Source organism: Mixophyes fleayi, chromosome 6, assembly GCF_038048845.1.
Source record: "Mixophyes fleayi isolate aMixFle1 chromosome 6, aMixFle1.hap1, whole genome shotgun sequence".
Taxonomy (NCBI): Eukaryota; Metazoa; Chordata; class Amphibia; order Anura; family Limnodynastidae; genus Mixophyes; species Mixophyes fleayi.
Window position 1 is genome coordinate 55,314,748 of NC_134407.1, and position 18,806 is coordinate 55,333,553.

At 39.2% G+C, this 18,806-nt stretch overlaps 1 protein-coding gene across 1 annotated transcript; it reads right to left on the reverse strand.

Annotated features, from left to right (window-relative positions):
• Positions 1-2,468: 2,468 nt before the first annotated feature.
• Positions 2,469-16,398, reverse strand: SAR1A (secretion associated Ras related GTPase 1A). The gene is made up of 7 exons (XM_075216590.1): positions 16,243-16,398; positions 8,436-8,508; positions 7,765-7,884; positions 5,866-5,931; positions 4,391-4,494; positions 3,178-3,309; positions 2,469-3,028 (listed from the first exon to the last, which is right to left on the reverse strand). The coding sequence occupies exons 2-7, from the start codon at positions 8,491-8,493 to the stop codon at positions 2,912-2,914; spliced, it is 597 nt and encodes a 198-aa protein (XP_075072691.1). The 5' UTR covers positions 8,494-8,508; positions 16,243-16,398; the 3' UTR covers positions 2,469-2,911.
• Positions 16,399-18,806: the final 2,408 nt, after the last annotated feature.

Here is an 18,806-nt window from a genome sequence, read left to right on the forward strand (position 1 = left end):
GTTACAGCTCCTTTCATTTAGTGTTTTTTTTTTGTTTTTTAATCAAGAGTATTAATAAGACTACATTGAGCTAATAAAGAGATTCGACAAGATACATAACTCTAGTTTGTTATTACAGCAACTACTCAGTGTTTATTAGTCTTGGCCCCAAGTAAGCTCCCAAAAGATCTATACCGAGGATGCAAATAATCATTCAGCATTGTTTTGAATACAAAAAAAATCTTAGCTGAAACAAAATGAGTGGAATCATAGTGATAAGAAAGTTAGAAATGTTATATTGTCAACAGTATACTGCCAAAACCTGCTTAAAAGCAGACAAAAACCAATTTTTGTTTCCGTTCTCCAGGACGGCAGAATGAAAGGATGCACATTACAAGGAAACCCCTCCACCCCCAAAAACCTGCATGATCATGTCAAAATTGTATATAATTGAGCATGTAACCATGATAGTTATATTGGTCAGGACATTTATTTTTTTTTACAAACTACGCTTCTATAAATAAGTGCTTGCGTGAAAGACATAGGTGCCTGTAGTTTTGCAAAAAAATATATTTTCTTAAAGCGCTTGTACACCCAGATATTTACACTCCATAAACTTTACAACACATCCTGGTCCTAGTTGCTTCGGTCCATCAAGATAGCTCATCTCACCACACTGACTTGTCCGTAAACAGCTGCAAACTTGTAATGGTCAGGGAAGGTGGAGTTCTCTAAGACAAAGAAACCCCAAAGCCATATAATCTACACCCATCTCCCCTTTAGACCCCAAATTAGGTAAAACACTAATAGGAGCCTATGCCGATTGCCCTGTCAACTTAGATTGATCAGGAGATTTAATTATGGGACAATACATGTAACGGTAACTCCAAGGGGCAGATTCAATTAGCCGCGTTGTTCTTCTGAAGAACGTGGACGCGTGATTTGACAGAAATACTCCGCTGATTTTTTTTCTTGTGGCTTATAGAGATGCGAGCAAAAATCATCAGAAAATTTACTGTAGTAACAGTAATGATGCACAGCCGCGTTGTTCTGAAGAACAACGCAGCTAATTGAATCTGCCCCCGAATGAGGTGTATAAGATTTATGATGGGCTTCATTTAGAGCAAATCCAGGTAAATGGTAAAAGTAGTGCAAATACATTTAAAATTTGTTAGTTTTTTTTGCACACAGGATACACTACCTGTTGTTGCATATAGCACACAAATACTGGGCAGCTTTTACACTATATTTTAGAGTTGTGCGAGGATGTACACTTCCCTGCTAAGTCTAAATTTGTCCACACATTTTAAATATGCCCCCGATGCAGAGCAAGATGATTTAACCTAAGTGCAAAATGACATCTACTAGTTGGATTTACAGTAAGAGACCACATGAGTAAAAAGACCATCAGTAAGAATAATGGACTGTCCTGGAAGAACATGATCATATGGGTGTGCGCCCCCCCACCATAGGGGTACCATGGGAGATGAATAGCAGTGGTTGTACAGAGGTCTGCAATTACTTGATCCTGTTATTTTCAGTATTAGCTCTGTAATTAACCTCATATAGAGATACTCTTCTTCATAAGAATCATTTTAAATGTTTAAACCACTACACGACCAGTCTCCTCACTGCAATGACTTTATTCAGGTAAACCATTCCAACCATCCGTTTCATGTTTCAGTTCTGGGAAAATTGTTTTGCTTTTCAGTTTAAACCAAGCATCCAAACATTTGGGCCACTTTCTCTTAATCCAACAATAACCCACTCAAAAATGCATTCCATTGTTAAGGTTGAACTGAATTAACACTTCATTTAAACAACAGAATCATCAAGGCAGAGTACTTGTCTATTCCCTGGGGTTGGACAAAATGAAGTTAAATGTAGACCGACAAACCTAGTCTGTCAAACAACTTTGGCAGTTCAAGGAGCCATGGCATGGTATAAGATAGGTGCCAGTAGTGGATATCTAGGCAATATTATTATCTGGCTCTCTGTATTTGAAAAACTCTGTGTTCCATAGTTTTCTTATTTTTATTTAACTTTTAAAATAATCTAAACAAATATTATATCACTATGAAATAGGTACCAAAAAACAATTCACTAAATATTAGAAATCAGACTTTTTTTTTTTTAATAGTATATAGTTTAGTTTTTTCTTTGTTTTTCCATATCCCTTTACTATTCATATACTGTGGTTCTAAAAAGGAGTTCATGCTCCAAACCCTTGTACTGCTCTTCAACACTGTAGTGAGAGATGACCAGACACATTGCTCTGGCCTGTTAAAGGAGAATATTAAGCACAAATACCAAAAGGAGGAGAAAAAAAAAAAAAAAAAGAAGTCAGAACCGCGTGTCTGGGAAAATGCAGCGGCATCGGCTTCCAAAGGCAATTTTTCACTTCACGCAAAAGTGAAGAGCAAGTGAAGCACAAAAGGCTCAACCAAGCCACCCTTCAAATACACATTAGCCAAGTGTCTACAGCAAAATCAATATTAGAGAGCAGGCCAGCCCAAAACTATGTTTATTGTGGACTTCTAATGTCATGATACGTGGATCAGTATTTAGTGATAAATGTAAATACCATTAAATAGATTTAAAAAAAAAAAAAAAACCAAAACAAAACAAAAAAAGCTAATACAAACTCCGGACCAAACAAACTGGTAAATAAAAATGGGAAAGGGGACACTTTTTTAAAAAATAGAATTGTTTTCCTTTGAATTCAATTGACTCTTGATCAGAGGGGGACACCCCACAAGACTCCTGGTTGTTGTATGTGTTAATCACTGCCTACGTGAGTCTGCCCCACACTGAGAGAGAAGTCCATCTGGATCATGCCCGGAGGAGTTGAACTCTGTATAATCTGGTGTCATTTTTTGTTTTCTTGCCATTCCAAAAGGGAGGAGTTGGAGAGGAAAGGGGGGAAAAAGTTTCAGTCAATGTATTGTGAGAGCCAGCGGAAGCCCTCACCGTAGCCTTGCCTCTTGAGCACACTGCACATAAACACTTCCATGGGACGAGCGTTTAGATCCTTCAGTGGCACATTACCCTGGAGATGAGAATAGGATACAAGTTACTTAGTAGCAACAAGAGGTAATATACTAGCTTACATAAAATGGTTAGGCTGGCCTGAAGATTAGAATTCATGAACTACCATACCACCATTAACTGCAAGATGACCAATAGATATTCACTTACTTTTCCTGTGGTTTGCCCATAAAGTCCAAATATTTCTCTAAGCTTCTCCTCACTGATTGCCTCAGGTCTGTCAATTTTATTCCCAAGGATAAGAATTGGCACATTAGATATTGTATCATCTGTCATGAGCGCCTACAGGGCAAAGAAAAAACAGCTTGCACCTCAAAGAATAGGCATTCCTATATTATATACACACACACACTATATTTGTTGACCTATATATTTATCGTTACTATAGATCCATATTTGACCTTATTTCTAAAGATAAAAGTGCTCATCCACACAGACACCTATGCCGAGTAAGTGAGCAATGCCCTATGGAGCTACTGATGCAACACACACATGAAGCACTCTTGGTGTTTTCCTTGAGGAAGATATATCAGGCACTGGCTGTTCTGCAGCCGTATGGTGCACATGTTTAAGCAAGGAACAGCTAAATCCTACTATGACCCATGCAGATCTTACAGCTACCTGGACAATAAGAGATATTGTGTGTTGTCAAAGTAGATGTGATCATACATGCAGACAATAGTATAAACACTGCGCTAAGTTTGATGTGCAGCAAAAACAATTGTAAATATAAATAATTGTAAATATAAAACATGTAACATTTTCAACTTTATATATGGGAGTAAACTCGTAGTACATACTTCAAGACCCACTAAAAAAAAATAATAGTGTAGCCTTTTAAACAAATGTGCATTAATTTTACCAGTTATTTTATGTAGGGTGAACTTTTATTTTATTTTTCAATAAATATCACTTGTCTTTACTATACAAGTATGTTATTAATTCAACCAAGATTGATTGATTGATGTATTAACACTCCATTTAGGAAGCACTTACGTCAATCTTTATGCTCCTATTATGTAAATTTTACATTGTACTAGTCTATCGTTTCTTGGAACAAGTCAAGTACTCTTTAACACAATATGATCAAACTCATCAATACTATAGAATATTGTGATTTTACAATAAAGTTATTGAAATTCCCTATTTCTATAGGTTTTATTTTCACCAATATGGTCACACCTCATTATGGAGCGTTGTTTCATAGAAGCAGGGGGCTTTTTGACACATCTGCTGGCATATATCTTAGAGGCAGAGATGCTCCAAAGACAAACAATGCACAGTTTGTGAAATGCAGGTTAGATACACAATCATGTCCAGTGAGAAACCGCTTTTATATTATAAATAGAAAGCTTTTCCTTACATTGAGCTCCACTTTGGACTCCATAAGGCGGGAATGGTCTACACAGTCCACAAGAAACACAATTCCATTAATTGCTGGTAAGTAGTTCTTCCAAACACGCCGAGCTGGACAAGAAGAAGAAAAAACCATCAAAACCCGAGACGACATTTTTAATGTATAAATATATTACCAAGCAAGATTTTTCTTAGTGTATAACTGCGTAAAGGACCGTGGAACCTAAAATGTAATCCTACATACTTTGTGTCAGTAATTCTATGAAGGACACTGAAGTTAACCACGTTTTGAGTCACCTTTTGCAGAAAATGGCTAATAACCAAGATCATCAGTTTGCACTCGGCTGCACAGTAAATGTAAAGACAACATAACATTTCTCTAGTTCATAAAACACAAAATGACAGAAATCCGTAGGCGCTAAACAAATATCATTACTACTGTTCAAGTAGATGAAAGATATATTACAATAGTCCAAAGCGGAGAAGAAGCCCAGTTCAAGATTAAGGATTCACAATTGGCATAATGATTTCATATACCAATGCCTTTCTATTCACGAAGATGCATCGTTGTGATGTATAGATACTCCCGAGGAGAATACATGTGTAGACGGAAAGACAATCAGAGCTCTCAGAAAAGAACTTTTTAATCCAGGCGCCTGTGGGCTCCGTTCCATACTGTAAACCCAGGTAGTGGTCTCTCCTCCCAAATACTCAGCAGTCTGCAGCTGACGCGTTTCGACCAATCAGGTCTTTATCAAGGCATGCCTTGATTGTCTTCTTTCCGTTTTCACATGTATTCTCCTCGGGAGTATCTATACATCAGAACAATGCATCTTCGTGAATAGAAAGGCATTGGTATATGAAATCATTATATCAATTATGAATCCTTAATCTTGAACTGCACGGCTTCTCCGCTTTGGACTATAGTAATGCATCTCTTTCATCTACTTGAACAGTAGAAATGATATTTGTTTAGCACCTACGGATGTGTCATTTTGTGTTTTATTATCTTGTTATTATTGGATTAAGGTGAATATCCTGTTACATTTCTGAGGCAGCTGAAATAGGAGCGCTCCTAAGCTATATAAACCTGTTCATTTGTATTTCTCTAGTTCAGTCAAAGATATAAATGTTTATCAATAATACTATTATAAGCTCTTTCGTACAAGTAAAACTGGTATTTTAGGTTTAATCTGGCTTTTCAAGGTACCGAGTTGGGATTTACCATACTGGCCAAGGGAAACCAGGAGAGGGATGTTAGTGGAACGTATTTGAATTTTAAGGGATTAGAGCAATTGTTATGGATTTTACTGGCGAGAGTAAACTAAGCTCAAGCACACTTTACAAATGTGGACTTGAATGATAGGTGGTCTTTAAGTGCTACATTCATTTGATTAATAATCTGAAAACATAAATATATATGTAGATTGTGCAGATTACAAGTCTTAACAGAAACTAATAAAGGTGAAATAGGTTGTGCACCTTGTTCATGTCCACCAAGATCAAAGGTTGTGAAGGTCATTCCTGCAATTGTCAACTCTTCTGATGCTGGAGGAGAAACCAGAAATAACAGATTATGTTGTTGAAAAATTAAAACCTGAAGATGAAGATATAGATATATCTATCTAATGATCATTTAGACGGGTTTCCTTAGTGCTAAAGCTGTGTGAACAAATCACACGAAGGGCTAGATTTACTAAGCTGCGGGTTTGAAAAAGTGGGGATGTTGCCTATAGCAACCAATCAGATTCTAGCTTTTATTTATTTAGTACATTCTACAAAATGACAGCTAGAATCTGATTGGTTGCTATAGGCAACATCCCCAATTTTTCCAAACCTGCAGCTTCGTAAATCTAGCCCCAAGTCTCATTACTGCAGTTGGCCAATGGCTGCACCAGTCCCAACAGATTGATTGCTCCAAACTGGACTAAAATGATCACACCCACTGTCCAAAATGCAATGTACCATAGCTGCTTTAGACATTCCAAGGTCTTTGAAACACCAGTACTGTACTGAATTACTGTATGCTGGGGCTGAACACCAACACTTAGTCTGCCTATTAAACTTTGCATAAATTGAAACCATTGTAAGCGTTAATCTGATTTAACTCTTGCGGCTGTATTGGTCTCTCCCTATGAAATGATGGATATTATGGGCCAAAATGTTGAACAGAAATGTTTTAAGCTATATGTATTGAGGTTTGTGCATATTTCTGTGTTTTGGGCTTACACAATAACTAAAGCCACAAAAATAAATAAATCTCTCAGCTTTAAAAGGCCAGAAGATTTTATTTAAAATGCCTCCCGATAGCCCCTAGGCTGTGTAGGGAACCCTGCAGCTATATAATAATGGCTGCACAAGTTTCCAACAGTGTGGCTGCTACTAGATCACTGCAATCGTCCATAACAGGAGTCCTGATGCCTCACCGCTCACCTCGCTCGTTTACATACTTGAAGAGTTGTTGTAACTGGAAAACTATGTTTCTCTGGCAAAGCTTCGGATGAAAGCTCTGCACAGCCCAGGGGTAGGAAGGAGGTGTTTAAATAAAGAGAATTTCTGTTCAGATTTAGCAGTCCTTTAAAACAGGCCTGTCCAACCTGTGGCCCTCCAGGTGTTGTGAAACTACAAGCCCCAGCATGCTTTGCCGGTAGACAACCAGTTGATAGCTGGAAGGGCATGCTGGGACTTGTAGTTTCACAACACCTGGAGGGCCACAGGTTGGACAGGCCTGCTTTAAAACAATGGCTAAAACTTTGCTAACGGAGGTGGGGGAGGGGGGTTAAGGACTTCATAGACCACAGAAGAGCACATCAGTTTTAGGCTACAAGACAATTCCTCTATAACCGTAAGGGAAGTGTAAGGCAGTGCAAATCTAAAATCTATATGGACTATAAAATTTGTCAAACTTTGATACATATATATGTTTGGTGTCACTATAACCAGAAGTTGCAGAGTATATGTTAAGGTATATATATCTAGAGTTACACTAACAGTACAAAAAACATGTTTGTTTTTTAAAACTATATAAACTAAAATAAAATCCATTTATTCCAATACGCTAGCAAAAGGAAGCCCCCGACAAAGGAAAACGAAGACAAAAAAACAACAAAACAAACAGTAAATTGAGTTGGGAAGACTATTATGAAGTTGTACCTTGTTTCATTATGCAAATCCACTTCCCTTACCCCACTGAAAATGAAAGGATTAATTCTTAACTTTCACTTACATTATTTAGCTCATTAATACATAGGTTATGTTATCTATAGGGGGATCTTACTCTTTAAGACATGCCCATTTTACCAAGTTTTTTGTTTTGTTTTTTAATCTAATAAATGCATAATAACCAGAATTTTAAAACAGGTCCATTTCAACATGACTTACTTGGATGTAGTGTAGGGACGTGTTGTCCAAGCCGGTCATCCTTCAACATATGTAACAGTGTTGTTTTTCCAGCATTGTCCAAGCCTAAAAACACTAGTTTCCCAGACTTCTTGTATAATCCTACAAGACAATTCGACAGCGTTCAGGGAAATTATAGATCATTAGTGTCAGATTAATTGCCACAAAAGTTGGCGGATAATACAGTGGAGTTTGATTTTGGGGCTATATTTGCAAAATGTATAACATTTTGTACATATAACTTCAATCCTATCGGCAACAGTTCGCTATCCTCTCTAGTAGGTATTTAGCGCTTCCATGTTCTGAAGTTTCTGCCATCATATGTAGACCAGCTGTAGAAATTTCTGTCTACAGCTGGACACCTCTTCCGTGTCATCGGATATTGAACATAGTAGCATAAAACAGTATTTACGCTACACAGCATAATCCCAAGACAGCTACGGACAGCGTGTATTGGCATTATGGCCAATGCCCTGAATATGGAAAGAGCTTCATGACAAGTATGTGCTATATACACTCTACTACAGAGTCTATATGGCTAACAATTGCAGCCAGGATAAGGGCTAAATATGCAAAATAACCCCTGAAACAAATCCACAAAATTCAAGCTAACAATAAAATGTAGCAAGAGATGAATTTTTCAATTGTCTTACCTAAAAATTGCAGCACACTGCTGAAGCCATTATAAATCCACTCAAATATGAAAGACATTTCTGAATCTGTGTCCTGAAAAAACATAACAGTAGCACAAGAAAAGTTAGAATCAAAACATGGAATATTTACAATAAAGACAAATACAATTATACTTCCACACCTACATTGCAGCTTCGATATAGCTGATATTCTCAAAGCCAACAAGGTTCAACATTTAATATGTTGCTGTGAAATTGGGTTGGGTGAAATTAGTCCATGCATGAGAAGTGCATTATAAATAGAACCTCATTTCAAATTTGAAATACTGTGTACAACATACTTTATTATTCATGATTTTTTATTTACAATGAAAACTACTAAAAATGCATGAATAGCGCATAAAAAATGGCAAGTTAGAGCATTTACAGCACATTACAAATACCTGATCAGCACGTGAAAAAAAACAAGTCAAAAGCACATGCAATGTATTTCGTTGGTGATCAATTTAGTGCATAAATGTGAACAAGTCTTACTGTAGTGTCAGCAAAGGTGCATTAACCCAATGCACATATCTGCAAAAATCCTGCATACGTCTCTCTGCCGTACAGGACCTGTGTGTATGGTTTTACCACTCATTTATAGACAAATAAACATGACCTAAACAGGCCATTTCACTTAGAGATACAGAAGATTTTCATGTCATTTTAAAGACGAATTACGTGATAGAAAAACAACACTTTTCTATTTAAGGAAAACAGAAGTTTTGATAATGAAAACTGTACTTTCCCTATGTGTAAAAGTCATGTCCATTAGGAGAAGACAGACCTGCAATTAAGATACTCTGTCAAAGGAAACAAAGGGATCAGCTGTAGCTGTAATCAACCACTTTTCAATAGCTAAACAGATTTATAACCAGCATGTGTAACCCACCCCCATAGGACCAGGACAAGTTTCAGGTTTTCGTGATGTGACATTTTGACTGACAATTGCTATTATTTCTTAGCTTACTCAAGCAAATGTGATCATTCTTAGGACAGACGTTGCTCTGGACAGGAAGTGTCATGTGGATAGAAAAGAAATTCTTCCCAACAATCACAGATTTAACTCAAATATCTTCATTTTTTACATGATACAATATATATTTCTTCAAGGTTACTACTCACTAAATCTACTTACATTCCAGGTTTAGTGGCCCCTTAAAAAGACCTTCTTGGACAGGCAGATCTATAGTGGTTGCAGGGGTGCAGTGGATATGGGTCCTGGCCAATCCACTAGAGGCTAAACTGTGCATACTCCTGTCCCACATGCATGCTCAGAAAACAGATTGGGGGCCTTTGGATGGGATGCACACGTATTACTGCTCCCCCACATTTTGTTATGGAGCCCAGTGTTATGCACTGTCCCAATGATTAGCCCTTTCATGGCATTCCCAGTTACCTATATATTGCATCTTCCTCTCCCTAAACCAGTGTTTGCTAACCTGTGACTTTCCAGGTGTTGTGGAACTACATACCCTTCCAACAATAAGCTGCTATATATGGGCAAAGCATGCTGGGACTTGTAGTTTCACAACACCTGGAAAGTCACAGGTTAGCCAATACTGCCCTAAAACATTAAGCACAGTAATATCATAGTGCCACTTAAGCATTGTTGAGTAAATTAAATCAGAAGCTCTGTTCAGAACAAGCAACATCTGTCCTTAAGTATTCCCTAAAGAAATTTGAAATAGCCATAAGCACACTATGGTGGATTTGTGACTTGTGCCAAATAAGAATTGTCAGAGAAGTGGTTCTTTGTGCATTTCTTTTTCTATTCAACGACTGAAAGCCCCGATGAGCATGCAGATCCATATGTACATACCTACACAATTTACCTGCAGATCTGTGATCTTCATTCTCTCATAACAATCTGCTGAAAAGATTGTGACTTTGTACACTCTAGATATCTGCCTATACTGCTGGTCACAGTGTGTACACACTTGCGCATTTGCCCGACATCGTTCCATTGTTGATCGGGATTCTTAGGAAGCTTATAAAATCAAAATCAACAGATGTGTTATGCCTTGGTATGATAAAACACGATCGTGGGAGCGTGTACACTATTGCAAGATCTGACCAAACAGTCCATGATCGCGAGATCTGAATGATAATTGCATCAGTGTAAACCCAGCTTTAGTGCCTAATAAGCAGTTATGCTAAATATGAAGAACACAGACCTGCATAACATGCACAAAACCAAGTGAAAAAAAAAGGAAAGCCAGAAGTGTTGTAATGCTCATTACACAATCATCTTCTATGGCTGATTATATAAAGATAAACTGTGCTGTCCGTGTAAAGTTGGCATCTGCCACAGTTTGTGCAACCAAGACTGACATTTGTGGATTCAATGACTCAACAAATATGGGGGGAGGGGGGGGGGGGGGGGAGATAAAAACAAAAAAATAGTGTAATACTTGGACTCAGTATATCAGCTCTGATACTTCCATATATTATATCTATATTTATTTACACAACATGTGTATCCAAAATCCATACTGTCCATGATCCATACAGATGTGTGTGATTCAGTAGAAAGATGCAAGTAGAGCAAATTATGAGCAATACCTGTAGATCTTTTTAAGTCTTTTTTATTGTTGACATTTTGGATTTAGCATCTGCTAAGATGTGAATGAGCAAGAGCCATAGGGATCAATGATCCCTCAGGTAATTTTACAAGTAGTATTAGGAGTGATCACTGCTAACCGCTCAAATGTAATTTTCCTTTGCATTTTGTATAAACCCTACTGTGCAAAATGTATCAATAATCAATATATCCCTGGTTTTCAAATGCATCACCAATTGAGATTTGAATAATTAAAGAGTTATTGAAGAATAAACGCCTCTATACATATATATATATATATATATATATATATATATATACACATATACATATACATACACACACGTCTTTATAGCTTGTAGAAAAGCATCACAGGAAAATTTGTATCAAGACTAACCTTTAAGACTATCAATATTTGCATAAATCTGAGAAGGTAAGACTCAAACAGCAAAATTAAAGAAATCCAGTGTCAGTATTTTCTCTAAGTTGTCCAGAGATGCAGATTTACACACAATAAATATAGCAAAATAATATCCCCAGTCATTCTTTAGTGTATGTAACTAGCATACAAAGATGAGCAAAAGCAGGCAAAGACAAATATCCGATTACTGTATTCCAGAATTACTATATAAAAGGAAGATACAACTAACATTTATAAAGTAAAAACAAAAATACAACCAGAGCTGAAAACTAGTAGCAGAAATCTAATGTGGTGTAAACAGGATTTAGTATCCTGTTACACTTGTTAAATACACTAGAATACATAAAGGAGGTAAAGTTTAACGTTTTCTTCCATCATTCTATTTGTGTACCTCTGAAAGGTGTAAGTACCTATACATATAGTGCGCCCCTTCAGTTAGTTTAACAATGACCTAACAGTACTCTTCACACTCTTAAAAAAAAAATTATATATATATATATATATATATATATATATATATATATATATATTTTGATGCCACCAGACATAATGAAGCACGCGAAGAGCAAGTGTCCTGGCTCTGATATCACTAAAAGTATCTCTTAATGGGGTTTAAATCACTTAATATTTCCTTTAGAAGTGGTGGTGGTGCTCTAAATATGCCTCAGGTACCCTCAGTAGCGGCAAAAAGTTGCAATATAGACAACCCACCTTCAGGCAGCTTGTGTTTCAGTAGGGCTTCTTGAGTATTTCACAAGACAAGTGAGATTACAGAGTGCAAAAAGTATTTTCTAAAATATTATTTTATTCTTGGAGGGGGGGGGATGGTCCTCCCTCATTTGTCACGTGTAAGTAATGGCTCGGCTTTCTATTTGCATTTGTTTGCAGCATCCTGGTTCTGAGCAAAAAGGTAGCAATAGATTGGGAAGTAATTCAAATGAAAACAAATATACACTACTTGGAAGATTTGGAAAATCTCTGCAACCATCGTGGACTACAGTAGACATATTACATACTTTTCATTTCCTCCAACTAATTGTTTTATAAAATAAGGTTTTAAATTGAAACATGTTGCGATTTAGTTTAATATGAATTCACCTGAAGAAGGGACTACATGTAGAAAGGGTTTTATCCCCGGATTCCAGCTAATTTGCCAAGTTAGTAGAACATCTGGGATCCCACAGTACAGGAGATATTTTCCCTTGTTGATTCAAAAGGATATTCAGTGTTCTCCCCAGAAAATTTTGACAGCTGGGTGGCATTAATTAGCAGCCGAGTGGGGGCAGTTGTAATACTTTGCAATAATATTGAAAAATGCTGGAGGTTATTGCTCACACCTGCCAGGATTGGTCAGACTGGTGGTCAGTGGTGTAACACACACTGCTGGCTGTAGCGCTAACATAGTGCTTGTTCTAATAGGAGAAACAATGATTTGTTCTATTATTATAGGACACTGTTGGGCTCCAAGAGTCGGGTGGCAAGTAACAGCCAGATGGAGTACCCAGGAAATAGCTGCTGGGGAGACACTGATGTTTCTCAAGGGCTGACAGCCTTGAGAAGTTTGAAACAGTGCTGTCTGAGGAGGCCAGATCCAAGCTGAGTGGACAAGTCAGTTGGAGGGAAGCTGTTTCAGGGAAATAATTCTGCCATTTTGATCCTGGCAAGCAACAAATAAATTGCTTAAAACCCTGACAAACATAAAAGTCTCAGAACTTACACCAAAGTGCCATGACCCTTAAGAGGACCATCACTGGTCTAAGGACAAGCATTTCCCTAAGACAAAGCACAGTTACATTCGCTCAACTGAAAGCACGTATAACAAGGTGTTAACAGACATTGAAAAATGAATACCTTGGTGGATATATATATTTTGGCATTATTTATAAGGATTTAAGATCTTTTTTCACCAACGATGAATTGTGCTCTTATCTGAGTGAATGCATGTAACGTGACAAAATCTAGAAAGAACACGAATTTGTCCTCAACCTATAGTGGAATTAGATCAGAGAGAACTCTATTCATGGTTGGCCGATGTCAGCAAACACAGATAGCACAGTGACTTAGTGGCTGGGGTCATGAGTTTGATTCCTGACCATGGCCTTATCTATATGGTTTGTATGTTCTCTCCGTATTTGCATGGGTTTCCTCCTGGTGCTACGGTTTCCTCTCACACTCCAAAAACACACTAGTAGGTTAACTGGCTGTTATCAAATTGACCCGTGTGTGTCTGTGAATTTAGACTGTAAGCTCCAATTGGACAGGGACTACTGTGAGTAACAAATATTCTCTGTACAGCACTGCTGAATTGGTTGCAATATATAAATGATGATGATGATTTACTTGTCCAAGTTGATCTGATAAATGCTGATCAGAGTCTGTTGTCTCTTTTGGTACAAACACACTGAGTTTTGACCAGCTCCGTAATATAGACCATTTCTAATTGCAGTGTCTTTTTAACACCTTAACATTGTATAGTTCCCCACTGTCAAACATGTTGGTACATCTATCTGCTGCTTTCAATTAATACATGATAGCAGAATACAATTTGTACTACTGGCAGGATGTTTAATGCCACATTTTAAGCTGTAGCAGTCATGCCTATTACTATCAGGGATAATCCTCATGTCTTTCATAAAAAAAAAAAAAAAAAAAAAAAAAAAAAAAAGGATTTCTAATCCAGGTGATAAAATGAGGTATACAACAGAATAGCATGTTTTTAAGCTTACTTAAACAGACATTATTGACCTGCTTCAGCTCAAGAAGTAACAGTGACAATATCTGGCCAAACACATAACCTTAAACACCCCTAAACTGCAAAACACTTGTGGTGTCTTATATACATATAAAATAGAATAGCCTGTCTTTGTATCACCATTAGAAAAGCAGTGTTTATAAACTGAGCATCTGAAATAAGAAAACCCAAGAGCGATGTATGACAATCATAATATAATCTGTACCAAATGACCAAAACATGTATGTAAACACACGGAAACAGTACTGAGATATAGGAATGTTGAAGAGTCATCTCAAACTTCAATCAACACCCTTCACTAGTTCTTAAGATTTATACAATCATCATCATCATCATCATTTATTTATATAGCGCCACTAATTCCGCAGCGCTGTACAGAGAACTCATTCACATCAGTCCCTGCCCCGTTGGAGCTTACAGTCTAAATTCCCTAATATAGACACACACTCACACACAGACACAGACAGACAGGGAGAGACAGACAGACAAGGGTCAATTTTTGATAGCAGCCAATTAACCTACCAGTATGTTTTTTTTGGATTGTGGGAGGAAACCGGAGCACCCGGAGGAAACCCACGCAAACACAGGGAGAACATGCAAACTCACACACAGATAAGGCCATGGTCGGGAATCGAACTCATGACCCCAGTGCTGTGAGGCCGAAGTGCTAACCACTAGGCCACTGTGCTGCCCACACAATACAATTAGCTCCAGTTCAAACCACTGCATTGGTGAAGGGGGTTTAGTTAAAGGATATTATATAAAACGCTGATTTCCTTTACACAAAACAGATTTTGCACAGTGAATATTTTCATGTGTCCATAGAATCATTATCCCTGGCCCAGGAAGTACTGCAATGAATGATCAGGATACTTCATACTGAAAAATACCCTGCTCTTGTAAAACTCAAATGAGAGGGCACAATGCAGAATGACACAAAAACAAAAACTGAAACCCACTTAGTAAAGCAGCACGTTAGTAAAAAGAACCTAAAGATGTTTTGTTGCAATGATTTTTAAAGGCATAGCAATATTTCAGAAACTAACATAACAATAATATTATGTAGATAGAGAAGACAATGATCGTTATCATAACTCTGGCTACTTGAGACAATACTACAAGCATAAAACAAGTTAGCTTTGAAAGTCAGGATGTGCTACTAATTTCTACAGTGTGTATTCTACTCTCAACTTACATGTTTTGATTTATATATGTACAAATTCAAGCACCCAACAGTATCCTACTTTGCTCCAATATTTCACAACCGTCACTTATTATGTTAAAACAGACCTGACACCTACACACAGTGGTGAAATTCACTTGGCCTGGTGAACCACTATCCAGGCCAAGTGTCAGCAACCAGTGCAGTGACTAAGAATACCTAATTACTACCAGATTTAAGAATACTTCTAGAACAACTATGAACCACAATTAAAGTCTAATTAATTTGACAGTGTATAGAGACTGGATCGATTGACTTTTTCTTTAAAAATAAAAAATTGCCAGCCATAGACCCAGATACCTGTACAGAAAGTGACACCTATACATGGCACAATGCTGAACTCGCCCGTGGAAAAAGCTGGAATCTTTATTTACCCCAGATTATTAATTTCATGTAATATGTGAAGTGCAGGCTGCTCAGAGGCAGAGGAATAGCTACTGATTTGTGCGGATCATTGACCTGTAACAGCCGTAGGGAGGGAGAGGAGTGGGGCATACAAGATGTGTAATATATATGGGGCCTGGGTTATCTACGTGATGACACCTCTACTATAGATTGAACCCCTAATCAATTTCGCCTGCTCTATCCCTACTTGTTCTGTTTACTCATCACCATTACGTGGCCGAGCCCAGAGCCTGGAACATATATGACAGTGTCCCCGGGTAACATATAAGCCTAGACCGGCCAACTCCCAGCCCCTCTTGTCCCACTGTTAGTTTTGACCCAACCCCGCTCAGTGAGGCCTTCCCGGCACTTGTTTATCCGCCTATCCCAGGTGCCCAGTCAGCCTGCAACCGGCCTCCCCTATACCCAGACCACTGATCGTATCACCTGCTCCCGTCTCTCCTCTTCTCCCCGTTCGGTACCCGGCGGCGGTGGTGGCGGCGACTCCTCCTCTTCTTCTCCCGGCCCGGGGCCTTGGACACTAGCTAGTAAGAAGAGAGAACAGACACCGCACACCGGAAATACGTAATAAAGAGGGCAGCCCGGTTGACAGCAGGAGGGAGGGTGGCTTCATTCGGCTGTACCACGCATGAGCTCAGGGTTTGGCTAATGTAAGTGAGTACAGCGGACATGCGCAGTAGGGATAGGTATGCGTGTCAACCACCAGCGCAGGCGCAGTGCTGTAAGCCTGGGGCAATGCGAGTTCTTCGGCTGCGTGGCTCTTCTCAGGTCATGTGATATGTTGATGACGTCGGGATAGAATGTCACTGGGAGTTAACAACTTGTTTGTTTTGTGTATTGTACTTTTTTTATATGAGATTAGTTGCGAAGTTTATGTCACTGAAAGCTCCCCTGATTTTTGTAAAGTAGACCAAATACACAACTTATGCTTTTTTGTGTTAACAGACAAATGCACCTCCAGACATTTGAATAAAGAGCTTGTACAGCTACATGCTCTGCGGAATATTAAAAAATGATTGTAATTATATTTAGCATTATAAAGGGTCCACAGCGTTGTACAATGTTGGTGGAGAAAAACAGCTGTAAGTTACACAATGAACAAACATAAATACAAGCAAAATAACTACAAATTACACAATCGACAAACAGTATAGAGGAAAGTTCAAAGAAGGGATGGCGACTTTTGACTATGATCAAGTGTAGTATCTGTTCCTGAGGAATGCCTCTTTCGCTGAGAGAGGAACTTATGATGATCCTGTATAAGTGCAAGGGGGAGAGATGTGACCTTAAAAATTGGCATCCCATCTCTCTCCTGAATGTGGACTACAAGATCCTAGCCAAGGTGCTAGTCAGCAGGCTAAAGTTTGTAATTGGGAAGATCGTTCATCCGGATCAGACTTGCGGCATTCCTGGTTGCATGATTACAGTTAGCCTTGCACTGCTGAGGGCCACGGTCCAGTACATCAAAGATCATCATGCACACGGTGCCCTGGTCAGTCTTGATCAGGAGAAGGCCCTTGATTGTGTTTCTCATGATTTTATGTGGAGGGTTTTGGGCAGGTTTCGCATAGGAAAAATGTTTTGTGCATATGTTGAATTGATATACCTTGATATTTACAGCTTATTGTTGGAGAACGGCTGGAAGACTGACCACTTTCCGTCGTGTCTGGGGTCAGACAAGGCTGCCCTCTTTCACCTCTTCTTTTTGTTGTATAGAGCTCTTTGCGTTGTGCATCAGACAGAATCTAGAGATAAGAGGCATCACCCCACCAGGTCCAGACTGACAAGGGGCCATGTGCTCGCTCTACATGGATGATGTCACTTTCTTCTGCACTGAATTGTGTTCGGTGACAGCACTCGTCCAGATCTGCAAAAACTTTGGCTGAGCTTCAGGGGCAAGGTTCAACTGTGGGAAATCAGAGGCGATGCTATGTGGGCAGTGGCATGTTGTCCTCCACTGCATTTCCCTTCACGATCAAATCAGACTTCATCAGTTTGGTTTAGTGGAGAGGAGGTGGCCCTGAAGTGTTGAGAGGAAAAACTGGCGAGAGTTCGACAGAAAATTGGTTTGTGGAGCCTCAGAGACCTCACCATTGAAGAGAAAGCACTGATGCTGCACAACAAGATTCTTCTTTTTTTGTAGTACACGACCGAAGTGTTAGTAAGAGACGCGGCGGCCGCGACTCTCTGTTCTTCCCTGCTGGCATCCTGGCCGTCACTATGATGACTGGCACGTCACTTCCGGTTTCTGCAAGCCAGTTGCCTGGGCAACAACCGAGACGCTCGAGATCCCCTGCCACCGTGCCCGGCCAGCTGGCTAACAGTCGGTGCGCACATGCAGGATTCACTAAGTTTTAGCCAATCATGGCTAATTCAGTTTTAGCGGCAGCCATCTATGGCTGTGTAGGTGTTTCAGTAATTAGTATGCAGCTGAGCGCTGCATTCCCATTGGCCAGCTGCACTGCTGCCATTAGGCAGAACCTGAGGATACTTTAAGGGTCTAGTCCTGATTGGTTTCTAGGACTATTTAAGGCAGTAAGGTCTGAGTCTCACTGCCGGTTATAGCGTTCTGTCCCAATACTGCTGCTGCCTGCTCCTGTTCTTGTTTGGTGTTGAAACCTTGGATTGATTTACCTGTGTATGACCTCTGCCTGTCCCTGGATCCTGAACCATTGCCTGTGACCCTGACCTTTTGCCTGTACCCGGATTCCGAACCATTGCCTGTGACCCTGACCTTTTGCATGTACCCCGACTCGGAACCATTGCCGGTGACCCTGATCCTGCTGGTACCTGACATCTTCTTCGGTGCTCTGTCCAGTCTGCAGATCTCTGGCCTGCCGCTACTCCGTGTGCTACCTCCTGTACCTGTGCGCTGCCGTGTGAGCATAAACTTATACTACACTGAGCATAAGTCCTGGGGGCATCCGAGTACCTGTGAGCATAACTACTCTCTAAGGGAAAGGCGGCTGCTTAAGGTGAAGACCTCTTCT

Bases quoted from the DNA above. Each gene is read 5' to 3' on its own strand.
- SAR1A (XM_075216590.1), bottom strand. From the start codon at position 8,493: ATGTCTTTCATATTTGAGTGGATTTATAATGGCTTCAGCAGTGTGCTG. The intron at 5,932-7,764 runs GTAAGTCATGTT...TTTCTCCTCCAG, and splicing joins CGTCCCTACACTACATCCAA to CATCAGAAGAGTTGACAATT. The intron at 4,495-5,865 runs GTGCACAACCTA...CTTCTTGTCCAG, and splicing joins TCTTGGTGGACATGAACAAG to CTCGGCGTGTTTGGAAGAAC.